The sequence below is a fragment of the Alligator mississippiensis genome, chromosome 8, assembly GCF_030867095.1.
Source record: "Alligator mississippiensis isolate rAllMis1 chromosome 8, rAllMis1, whole genome shotgun sequence".
Lineage (NCBI taxonomy): Eukaryota > Metazoa > Chordata > Crocodylia > Alligatoridae > Alligator > Alligator mississippiensis.
The window spans coordinates 60,198,347-60,210,861 of NC_081831.1; the positions used below are offsets into that span (position 1 = coordinate 60,198,347).

The 12,515-nt window shown below is 46.3% G+C and overlaps 1 protein-coding gene across 5 annotated transcripts in view; it reads right to left on the reverse strand.

The window, feature by feature from the left end:
* EDA (ectodysplasin A) overlaps window positions 1-12,515 on the reverse strand; it is a 187,018-nt gene that overhangs the window by 140,981 nt on the left and 33,522 nt on the right. Inside the window, exon 1 of one of the 5 annotated variants that reach the window (XM_059732767.1) lies at window positions 9,493-9,597. The exons of the other annotated variants lie outside the window; for them this stretch is intronic. Within the exon in view, the coding sequence (XP_059588750.1) occupies window positions 9,493-9,582 (90 nt within the window). The 5' untranslated portion in view covers window positions 9,583-9,597. Of the gene's footprint in view, window positions 1-9,492; window positions 9,598-12,515 lie in introns of those variants that run through there. 5 annotated transcript variants of the gene reach the window in all.

The following is a 12,515-nucleotide window of genomic DNA, read 5'->3' on the forward strand; positions in this document are numbered from 1 at the left end:
GATGATCTATTCAGGTCCCTCCTGACCCTAGCTACTATGAAACTATGAAGTCATTCCAAGCATCAATATGCCAGTAGAAAAGGAGAAGGATGAAGTAATAAAGACACTTCACAGGTAATAAAAATATAGGTTCTAAAGAGAAACTCTTATATCTGTGCCTGGTTTTAATGTAGAGAGAGAAGAATATTGGGTAAATAGACAGGAAATATTGAAGGTAGACACATGACTGGCAACCTGGACATGAGACAGCAGGTGACACTGTATACCTTGACTTCCAAGAGGTCTTTGATCTAGTATCCCACAATGTCCTCACAAGAAAATTGGAGCATTACGGACTTAACTCCAAGATAGTCAGGTGGGTGAGAAACTGGCTGCAGGATAGAATCCAGAGAGTCATAGTGAACAGATCTGTGTCATCCTGGCAAGAAGCGGGCAGCGGTGAACTGCAAGGGTTGGTGCTCGGTCCAGTACTTTTCAATACCTTTATTAATGATTTGGATGTGGGAGTGAAGAGCTCGCTGGCCAAGTTCACAGATGATGCCAAGTTATGGGGAAGCGTGGTCATGCTTGAAGACAGGCTACAGAGACAGGCGGACCTAGACAGGCTGGCAAGTTGGGCGAATCAGAACCTGATGAAGTTGAAGGTCAAGAAACGTAAAGAGTTTCACCTCAGGACGAGCAATGCCCAGCACACCTACAGGCTTGGCAGCACCAAACTGACTAGCACATGAATAAAAGGGACCTGGGGGTAATAATAGACCACAGTATGAATATGAGCTGGCAATGCAATGCTGTAGCCAGTAGGGCAAATAATACTCTGGCATGCATCAACCGATGCATCTCCAGCAAAACCAAGGAGGTGATTCTTCTGCTCAACTCAGCACTGGTGAGACCGCAGATGGAGTTCTGCATCCAGTTCTGGGTACTGCACTTTAACTAGAACATGGACAAGCTTGAGCGAGTCCAAAGAAGAGCCACCTGTATGACATGAGTCTTAAAAGGCAAGCCATATGAGGAAAGGCTGAGGGACCTGGGACTCTTCAGCCTGAGGAAAAGAAAGCTGAGAGGGGACCTGGCAGCAGCTTACCGCTACACTAGCGGAATACATCAAGGGCTCAGTGAGCAACTGTTCACCAGGGCACCCGAGGGGAAAACCATGAGTAATGGCCACAAACTCCTGGAAGACTGATTCAGGCTCAACATTAGGAAAAATTTCTTCCAGTGAAGACACGTAGGGGGTGCACATGCACCCCTGGAAGCACTAGTGCACCCCCCTGTCAGGCTGCGCTCCCTGTTTAGGTTGTGTGTGGGGGCGGGCACCAGCCTGCGAGCACCAGCTGAGGACCCTCTCCCCAGTCACTGGCTGGTGTCAGGGGGAAATGTGCCCCCCCTGACTCAAGAGGCACCAGTCGCCCAGGACTTCTTCAGTCAGGGTGTCCAGACTGTGGAATAAGCTTCCGCCAGAGGTGGTACAATCACCTACCCTGGAAATCTTCAAGAGGAGATTAGACAGTCACCTTGCTAGGGTCACCTGACCCCCAATTATCTTTCCTGCTTGGAGCAGGGAGCTGGACCCGATGATCTTCCAAGGCTCATAGATTCATAGAAGTAGGGTTGGAAGGGACCTTGTAGATCTTCTAGTCAGACCCCCTACCCTGGGCAGGAGAGAAAAACTGGGCTTCAAATGACCCCAGCCAGGTAAACATTGAGCCTCCTCTTAAAGACCCCCAGGGCAGGAGCCATCACCACCTCCCTTGCAAGTTGGTTCCAGACCCTAGCCGCCCTGACTGTGAAGTAGCGCCTTCTAATGTCTAGTCTAAACCTACTCTCTAGCAACTTATGGCTGCTATTCCTTGTTACTCCAGGAGGCGCTCAGAGGAACAAGGTCTCTCCCAAACCCCACTGGTCCCCCCTAGTAAGTTTACAGATGGCCACCAGGTACCCCCTCAGCCTTCTCTTTCAAAGGTTGAACAGGTTAAGGTCCCATAGCCTCTCCTTGTAAGGTATGCCCTGCTGTCCCTGGATCACGCGAGTGGCCCTCCTTTGGACCCTGTCAATGCTGTCCACATCCCCCCTGAAGTGTGGCACCCAGAACTGGACACAGTATTCCAGCTGCGGCCTGAACAGTGTCGCATAGAGGGGGAGGATCACCTCCTTGGCTTCTGTGGATGCAGGACAAGGTACGGTTAGCCCTACTGACCGTGTTCTCACATTGTCGGTCCATGTTCATCTTGGAGTCAATAATGACTCCAAGATCTCTTTCTGCCACTGTGCTTTCGAGAAGGAAGTTCCCCAGCCTATAAGTATGCTGCTGGTTCCTACTGCCCAAGTGCAGCACCCTGCACTTGTCAGTATTGAATCCCATCCTATTTTCATTTGCCCACCCCTGTAACCTGTCCAGGTCCTGCTGTAATCTGTCCTTCCCTTCTAGCATGCCCACCTCACCCCAAATCTTGGTGTCATCTGCCAATTTAAACAGGCTGCTCCTTCACCCCATCGTCCAAGTCGCTAAAAGAAACTGAGCAGCACGGGCCCAAGGACCAAGCCCTGGGGGACTCCACTGCCCACTTCCCTCCAGGTCAAAAATGACCCGTCCACCACCACTCTCTGAGTACGACCCCTCAGCCAATTTGCAATCCATCTGACTGTGTAGGCATCAATGCCACAGTCACCTAGCTTTTTAATAAGAATGGGGTGGGAGATAGTGTCAAAGGTCTTTCTGAAGTCCAGAAAGACTACATGCACCACGACACCTGCGTCCAACGAGTTTGTGACCTGACTGTAGAAGGCAATCAGGTTGGTCTGACAAGACCTGCCCCTAATGAAACCATGCTGGTTGCCCTTGAGCATCATCCCTGCTGCTGGCCCATTCCTTCTGGCCTTATAATCTATGAAAGAAAATACTTTTACTGGTGACACAGGCAGTCAAGTAAGTGATGCAGGATATATTAAAGTTTTGCTAGTTAGCAGGATGCAGCTTTTTTCACACTCCTAGAAGGCAGAGCAAGGCTAACCTAATATCTGTGATAGATACAGCTATGCTGGCTGAAGAGCATTTTTGTTGATTTAGCTCACATTATTCAGGGAGATGGTGTAACTATACCAACAGAAATATTCCCTTCCATTTAAGATGCAGCTCCACAGGTGGGCTCTGCCAGAGAGTACTGTAGACGAGCCCAGAGTTAGCAAAAGCATTACAGCTGATCCATTTTAGAAAAAATAGGTGACAGAGAGAGGCAGCTGAAATGTTTCTCCACCAACATAAGGAACTTTACCTATTTGTGCAGGATGTGAGACTCGATATCAACAGGAACAAGATAGATATTAAATGCTACATTGCATGCTCAATCCCTAAACTGAGTAGGGATAATGTTGAAAACAGAATCCACTGGGATCAAAATATCTTTTTGTATTATAAAAGCATGTTCCATCCCCAACACTGAATCTGGCTATGAAAGCAAGATCTTTGTAAGATTAAATAGAAATATTTCCAGCAATTGATGGGAAATCCTAGGTATACAATATGAAACAAATACTATTATTAATACCACCCCAGTGGCCAATTACTTCTGGCTATATCATTTCATAGGTTTCTTCCCCAAATAATCCCTAATCCAACAAGATTCTGTTCTATTCTATACTTGTTTTGGTAAGTAGATACAAAAAATGTTAGGATAAGAAAATTGTGTATATGTCTGTGTAGGAAGTAATGAAGTTTACTGATAGTACAAAACCTAGAGGCACTGACAACACAGAAGCAGCTTCAGCTATCACGTAGGAAGAAGAACTGGAATTAAATTAATTGTACAAAAGTTCAGAATCATGCCTTTAGAAACAACAAACAAGAACTTCTGCTCTAAACTGGGCATTCATCAGTTGGAAACGAAAGAAAGATCTATTCATCAGAGGATGACAGACATCAATGCAATGTAACCATGAAGGAAAGAAATGAGATTCTAGGTTGTATTAAGTGAAGCATTTCTAGTGGAAATAGGAAAGCACTGGTACCATTTTATATGGTCTCTGAGAGACTTCATCTGGAAAGTCATGTATATAATTCTGGTCTTCCCCCAACCTCAAATTCAGGAAAGATTAACTCAAATTGGAACAGCTGCAGAGAAGGACTATTATGATGAATGGAGAGCCTCTATTACAAAAGACAAAAACCTCAATTGATTTATCATAGTCAAATGAAGCTGAAACAGATATAATTGTTTTCTATATATATATGGGGGGTGGTTACAATAGGGGATTTTTTTTAAAATAAAAGACAATGTTATCACAAGAACAAATGGATATAAAAGTAGCCTTGATTAAATTTAAACTGGAAATTTGAAGGCGTCTAACTATCAGAGAAGTGAGGTTCTGGAGTCACTTTCCAAACAGGAGTAGCTGAGTCAAGAAATCCCATCTAAATTTTAAAATCAAGTTTGATAAAATCACAAGAGAAATACTATATGGTTATGGCAAGTAGCTGGATTTGACGACCCAGGAGATACTTTTTGGGGATTCGGTGATCCTAAAATTAATCCAATAACCCCAGGTGTCATTTCAAAGAGGCCTGGTTAAACTTGATTAAAATCCTGTTGTTTCAGAGTTAAACTGGCCATGACAAGAGTATAATGCAGTATAATTAATCCACTCTGACTTCATATGGAATAATTTGGACTAAATTGCCTTGGATGCTCCTGTGTGAAACAGCTGCTAGATTACTTCCACATTCCTCCTCCAATCTAAGAAACCATTATTATTTTCCCTTAACCCACAAGTTCCTTCCTACTTTCAATGGCTACAACAGTGCTCAACTAAAAGACAACTATGAGCACTGGCAAGCTACTCCAAGGCCAAAACTTCTCAGTGGACTGTCTATCAAGGTACAGGGAAACCACAATTGTATATCATTCTCCCACGCAAACTTAAACATTTTTGAAGGTCTGTCATCTTAACTTTAGTCAGTCAGTGATGCCTATAGCACAAATTTTTATTCTAAAAGATCATTCCTCAGAAAATAGTTTAGGAACAACACTTAAAAACAGTAATATATTGGCAGAAAATGAGAATCCACAGGTGTGCACAATCTTGTGCCAAAGAATTCCACATACTTAATTTATGTGCAAACAATAATTACCCCATGGAGATATCACATAAAAAACTAAGATTTGATGAGAACTGGTCCTACCTTAGAGCTTAGTAATAAGAGCTCTTCCCTGAAAGATGAGCGACAATGGTTCACACTGTCATGGAGAGGCATAGTGCCTTTGACCTTGGACTCCACCTCAGCTGGGGGCCCAAACACCAAACTAGGCTGTTTGTTTTGAAGGGAGAAATATTAAATCTTGTACATACTTTAAGTGTGGTTTGATCTAAATCTTTTTTATGTTTTTATTTGACTGCAAAACTAAATTTGCCAAACCACGTGCACACACCCATCTATATCAGGGTGGGCAAAGTATGACCCACAAACTGATTGGATCCAGCCTGTGGCTGCCCCCAAAGTGCTCTGCATGGGGCTGAGCCTTGCCCACTCCTGCCCATGCCTGCTAGGTGCTACTGGTCTCAGCCAGTGCACACAACTTCTAGGCAGGGCTGCTCCCGCTGCTGATGCAGCCACCTGGGTATTGAGCGGCTCCTCATCCTCCTGCCCTGCTGCACTGCTCTGAGAAGCGGGTAGAGTGGGGAAGCTGCAGTTGGGCAGCTCCTGCCCCAATGCATAGTGCTTCAGCTCCTGGCCGCCTTCCACCCATTCAGCCCATGTGGTGCAATGAGCAGCCACATGCAGGTGGCAGACAGCCCTGTTAGGAAGCCATGCACACTGGCTGAGGGCAGGAGGGAGCATGGTGCAGCTACCCCACATGGGAGTGGGTGGGGCTCAGCCCCATGCAGAGCACTGTGGGGGCAGCCACAGGTTGAATGGAGGGGGGGGGGGGGTGGACTACACCTGCCCCTGCACCATGCAGGCAAGCTTTGCTCCATGTGTCCTCTGTTCCCCCCCACAACTCCAGGCCAGCTCCCAGAACCTAGCACACAGGCAGCCCCCCCACACATGCACACCCATCCTCCCCCCACACACCCCTCACACCTCCCCACCAAACAACATAAAACCATAAGACTTCATTTTAAGCTATTATGGAATCGTCTCTATATACACTACTTGAAAAAACATTAATCAGGACAAAAAATATTTTTTGAACTAAAATTAAAATACGTTACGGTAGATGTTTGATTTTTAATGTACGACTTTTTATTCTGTAATTTGTTAAAATAATATGTTCTGAAAGATTTTGTGCATGCGGCCCTCAACAGCTCACACAAACTTGTTAATGCCAAAATAAATGCCCACCCCTGATCTATATACATACATATATATTTACACACTTCTGCTTTACAAAACCAGACAGCAGACGTTAGCAAGATCAGTAAGGGAACTAGTAGATTTACCCAAGAGACTAGACCAGTGGTGCTCAACCTTATGCTGGTACAGGTTGAACCCCGGGCCAGATCAGATCTCCAAGGATCAGGGCTTACCCCTCTTCCAGTCAGCCCCTACATCACTAGATTAGGCCACAGGCCACCTTTGCACACTGATGCAATATGCTGGCCCATGGGTCTGGAAATTTGGCAGCAGGGGAATGACAACTACTGCCTCTGCTCTCTTGTTGCCAAATTATCAGACCCATGGAGACCCCTGTGGGTTAATGGCATGGCTCCATGGGCCAGAGGTTTAGCACCCCTTAACTAAACATTACAACAATACCTTATGGAAAGGCAATAAGTGGACAAAAGCAAGAGTATACTTATGTATATGCATAACAGTCCAGGACAAAATACTAATGCAGTAAAGGAAGTCATCCTGAAAAAGAGAACTCCTTTAGAGACCTAATGAACTAATTTCACGAAGACTGATATCATACAAGGAAGTAAAGACAAGAAAGTTGGATACAAATATTTAAAAGGAGATGCTGTGAATGACACAGATACCATATATAGTTCATAGGACATATCAGTCAGGGAAAGACGAAGGCACAGCTGCTATTGGAAAATGAGAGCCCTTTTGACACCATTAAGAAGTGAAAATTGAATTAGTTTGGTCACATTATGACACATCTTCATTTGGCCAAAGAAATACTTCAAGGAAAAGTGAATGGAAAGGGGAAAAAAGCTAACTAAAGAAAATATGGATTGATAGGAACACTGAATGAACAAGAAAGACCATAAGAGAGCGTTTTTACTTGGATCAGTGACAGAAGGGGAACACATGTTATGAGGGCACCCTGACCTTGAAGATTACTTGAAGAAACTGAATGACTGATTTTATAGCCTGATACAAAGAGGCTGTCCCTGAGACAAAGTCCACTGCTGTAAAATGGAAGTTCTCCCACTGATATTTGCTGACTTACAAACCCCAAGGCAATAAGTAACACAAAGATTAACAAGAGAGAAAATGTCAGACAAACAAATTGGCTTTGGCCAACAAATAGAGCAAAATTAAAAATTATCCCCAGCTAGCCATCATGAATTCAATCTAGCCATCATGAATTGGCTCACATTTTGAGATGTTAGAGAAGAGGCAAGCCTTAAGAACAAGCAGTGTGTCATGTACTCTTTTGCTATTACCACAGCAGAATCAGGGCTGGCAAAGATATGTTGCAAGAAGAAGCTGATTACCAAGGCTGAACAGCCCAGACACAAACCCAACCACTGACTGTCTACATGCTTAATAGAGATCAACAGAATAGGTTTCAATTTAAATTTTCTGCCTAACTAAATTGTATTATCTACTCTACCATCCTTAAGAAAAGTCTGTTTTTGTCATATTTGAAAACACAATCTGTGCCCCCTTCTGGCTAATAAAAATGAACACCTACACCTGCAATCCTAGCAGCAAAAGCCACTGTCAAAGAAACACACCATGTAGACTTCAGAAAATCCAGAGGTTCATATAGCTAACCTTATACTTTGACTTTTATGCCTGAAAATATTATTAGCAGACATATAAATGCCTACTTGAGACAGATGATTTATTGAGTGCATCTGGAGGTGGCAAAGGAGATGATAAAAGAAAAAGGTAAGAGATTGTGGATGAACATAATAGCTATAATTCTATCCTGATTTTAAAAGACATGGACTTAGTTTATTAATGTTAACAATATCAGCAGTAACACTCGCCATGAATCATAGATCAACTGTTAAGGTATCCTAACAATTTAATGTTTTATAAATGTGTAAAATGTCTTTCTGGAGCTATGCTAAGGACACCATCAATTTCCTGAAGCTGTTTCTATACAAAGCCTACAAAGCAGCCCATTCTTACAGCTGATCCTTTTTTGTGTGCACTATGCAAGATAATGTTAAATCAAGCATCTTCCATATGGCTCAAATTCAACTTAGTTTTCCATAACTTACTTTCAGTTTTCCCTTTCAGTGTTATTCTGAAAATGTATCAGGCACAATTTTGACTGGATTCTACCCCTAAAAGTCAGTGATAAAATTTCCATTGATTTTAAGGGCAGTGTGACAGGGGGCCACTCGGGGCCGACCTCCGTGGCCCACCCACCTGCCACTGTGACAGCGGGCCACTCGGGGCCAACCTCCGTGGCCCGCCCACCTGTCACTGTGACAGGGCCGACCTCCGTGGCCCACCCACCTGTCTCTGGGCAACCGCCCGCCTATCTCGCCCGCCACGCCTTTGATGTTAATTGATTCAATTAAGATGTCAATTAAGCGGGAGGCTACCCACTGTAATGCCCCGATGCCAGGGGGCGCTCTGCAGCTCCGACCTCCCCTAATACCGCAGCCCAAGCCTCGCAGATGGCATCCTGGTGTTCCCATAATCACCGGTCCCACACTGGGCCCCAGAATCATCCATACAGGACCCCGCTATGATCCTCTCCTATCAGGCGGCCACTCCACCGTCATCCGGGCTACCTAGTCCCCCCCGAAGCCATGTTCCCCTCTCGGGTGTGGTCCCCCCGGAACCTTCGGCCTCTTGCCCTGGCCCACCTCCAGGCCAGTCAGGACCCCAGGCCCCCGGCTCTTGGGCGTCCCTCGCGGTGGGCCCCTGGCCCTTTTGACTCCCATAGTCCTGGCCCCAGCTTGGGCCAGTCGAGGGTACTCTCCCCTTCGGGCTGGGTCTCTAGACCCTCACTCGCATCCTCGGGCCTCACCATGCCACTACTCCCTTTCTCCTAGGGGCAACCGCAGCACCACGCCCTGTACTCAATCACGCTTTCGGGGTCCGCCCTCTCTGGGCCCCTCACAACACTGGCCCTCCGGGTCCCCCAACAAACACAAGAGTAACCCACCCAGTGGTGGGGGCTAGGGGTTAAGGTGCCCCGACCCACCTTTCACCGAGGTGGTAACTGGCCTGGCATTTCCTGGGGGCTCCTGCACCACTGAGAGCCCCACCAGGCCACCCACTCCTGGCAGGGTGCAGTTTCAGGTCACACCCAGGACCAGGAGCCTCCTTACCATCCCCTTGCAGCTCCCCCTTACCTCCGGGTTGTTCCCAGCAGCCCTCCGGCCAGGCAATGCTGCTGCCTGGCCTCCTGCAGCCAAACTGCCCTGTTTATATAGGCAGCCCATGCCTCAAAATGGCTGCCCTCATCAGGCACCTGGAGGCTGCCAGCTCCAGGCCCTTAAAGTGACAGACACACCCTGTGCTCTGCCACAGGCAGCATGATTGAGTCCTTACAGTTGTAAACTGTGTATTTATTTTTATGCATTACACTAATTTTGTTTCATCCCAAACCAGGAGAGTTACAAACTAAGACACAAACATAAAAGGCTGGAGGTTAAGTGAATTTACTAAATCAAGATGTCAAACATTAATTTATTAAAACACATGCCTCCCTCACTTAAAGAAAATCTTGGAAAAACTCCAGTTCTGGCATAAGTTCTTCTTGAAAAAAGTAATCAGATCTGATGAATCAGCTTTAAAATTTTCCCTTTTACATTAACCAATCCAAAAGTAGGACATGGCACAAGTCAGAGTTCAATATTCGATCTGATATTAGAAGCAATGGGAAATATTTCAAGTTCCTGTTCCCCCTTGTACCTCATTTTCAAAAATCACATTTGCCTTTTATTATCGTCTTTTTAAACAGTATTTTTTTACTCGTCCTTCCCTCACCACTCCCAAGATATAGCTTTAAGGGCACAAGTTCAAAAAATCTGAAGCTGAGATTCTCCTTTGAAAACTAGTGCTAGATAACAAGCATTTTTTCTTGATTTTGTTTATCCAACTGGAGTTGTAACAAATCTAGTTTAGAGTCATTAAATATCAAGAAACATAAGCATGTTGCTAAAGTCAAACTAATGTCCTATTTGGTGAAACCACCAAGGTTTTGGATACTTTTAGTAAGAGTAATCCTAGAATTCTGGTTTCCCTTGCATATTGGACATTGGTTTTCATTTAATATAACATAATTTGTTACCCTAATACCACTTCTGCTCAGAGTCCTATAGACCTGCATTTTCTAGAAGTATGGTTTGTGATGAAAGGGGTGTTGGTAGCAGCCATGTTCGTCTAAGGACATAGGTAGCCAAGGTTCTTCGTGTTAATGTGATATTTTTTATTAGACAAACTAACTAGCTGGAAAAATTGTTCTTTGCAAGCTTTCAGGTACAAACAACCTTCTTCAGGCAGAAGGAGAGTTGACACTCTATGCATCTATGTATAGTACATGCATCAATGTGTATGCCCCCTTTTTCAACAATAGAACCTGTGGGTAGAACCTAGAGCTGTGCAAAGCTTCAGGTGCTGATTTGATTCGGATGAGATTTGGCCCGATTAGGTGCTGAATCTCCAGTTTGAATCGAATCAGGGGACCAATGAAAAGGTCTGAATCAATTCAGAAAAGATTTGGAGAGCTTTGGCAATTTGGGCAGTCCCTGCTTGCTGCAGCACAGAGCTAGATCTGTACCCCATGCTGGTAAGTAGGGGGTGGGAGAGAGAGGAGACTAGAGGACAAGGGACGGGACCGTGGGTGAAACCCTGCTGGGCCCCATTCCCTGCCTGCTCCCCCAACCCCTCCCCCCAAGTGCCCCCTGACCCCCCTCTGCTCCCCCGCCCACCCCAGCTCTTTGAAAAAAAAGCTCCTATTCACTGACTGCTGCAAGGCGAGGCTGTGATCTCCACTGCCCCGTGCTGTGTGGGAGGCTCTGCCATGAACCCCCAGAAGCCCCGAGGCTGCTGTAGCAGCCAGTGAGTGGGGGCTTTTTTTTTTTTTTTTTAGGAACTGGGTCTGGTGGGACAGTCATGGAGGGGGGTGAGAGGGCAGGGGTCAAGGGGCTTGTAGCAGAGCCCCCGATGCAATGGGGGCAACAGGGATTGCCCCCCACCTGGCAGCCCCAGATTCACTGGCTGGTTTTTTTTGTTTTTTTTTAAAGCCAGGAGCTGAGGCCAGGCAGGGCAGCCATTGATGGGGCTGGGAGAGTGGGTGAGGGATGGGGCCTGTCTAATTCGGAGAGGCGGCCAAATCTCAGAATCAGATTTGGCCAAAATCTATTCGGGACAGTGATTTGAATCTCTGAATCAAATCACTGTCCCCCGAATCAGCCAAATCTGAAGCAAATACTAGCCACTTCACACAGGACTAGTAGAATCCCTGCTCACAAGAAAAGAGAAGCGTTATTTATTTCCCAAGTTTCAGACATGGGGCTCTGATGCTTTAGAAGGTATCTGTCCTGTTTTGACTACAATTTGTCTTGTTTTAACTAGAATCATAGAAAATGAGAGTTGGAAGGGACCTCAGGGTTAAGTACAGATAACTCAAACAGCCTGAGCCTAAATCAATTCAATCTTTGCAGGTTAATCTAAGCTGTGTAGATTGAACAGTGAAGCAAGTGAACAGACATTCACTTTTGATTTCGGAAATGCAGCCACATGCCTGCAGCAGCTCAAGCTAAAAGCTGGGGGGCGTTACAGCAAGCCCTCCCTTCCCTTCAGCAATGGCTAGAAGGCTGGAGGGAAGCTGGGAAAGAAGCCCTCTAAGCTGTTCCCTTCTCCCTGCTTGAGCGGATGCAGGGGGGAAGGAGGCAGAGTGGCCAGGCCCTGGCAGACCCCCTGAGTAGGATAGTGTTGTGGTGGCTGGATTAAACCCCAACCCTGGCCTACACAGTTCCCAGCCAGGGTGTGCCCAGAGGAGGAGTGGGGGAAAGCAGCCCCTGCCTGGCTTTGTTCCATTTGCCGCTTCAGTGGCCAACATGCTGATTGGAAGGAAAGGAGGGGGGTTTACACCCCCACCCCCACTTACATGCGACCTCAGCCAGGGTCTGCCTAGCAGGGGTCCAGCAGCACCTGCCAGGCTTTTTCCCACTTCCCACTTGAGTAGAGGGGGTGGGTGCATGACAAGATACCAGGCCCGGGTTGGCACGCTGAGGCAGAGGAGAGGGAGGGGGCTTAAAACCCCTCTCTCACTGGCATGGGACCCCAGCCTAGCAAGGGCATAGCAGCTCGAGCAAAGGGGGCAGGAGCAGGGCCAGATGCTGACTCCAGGCTGGCATGCTGAGGCAGA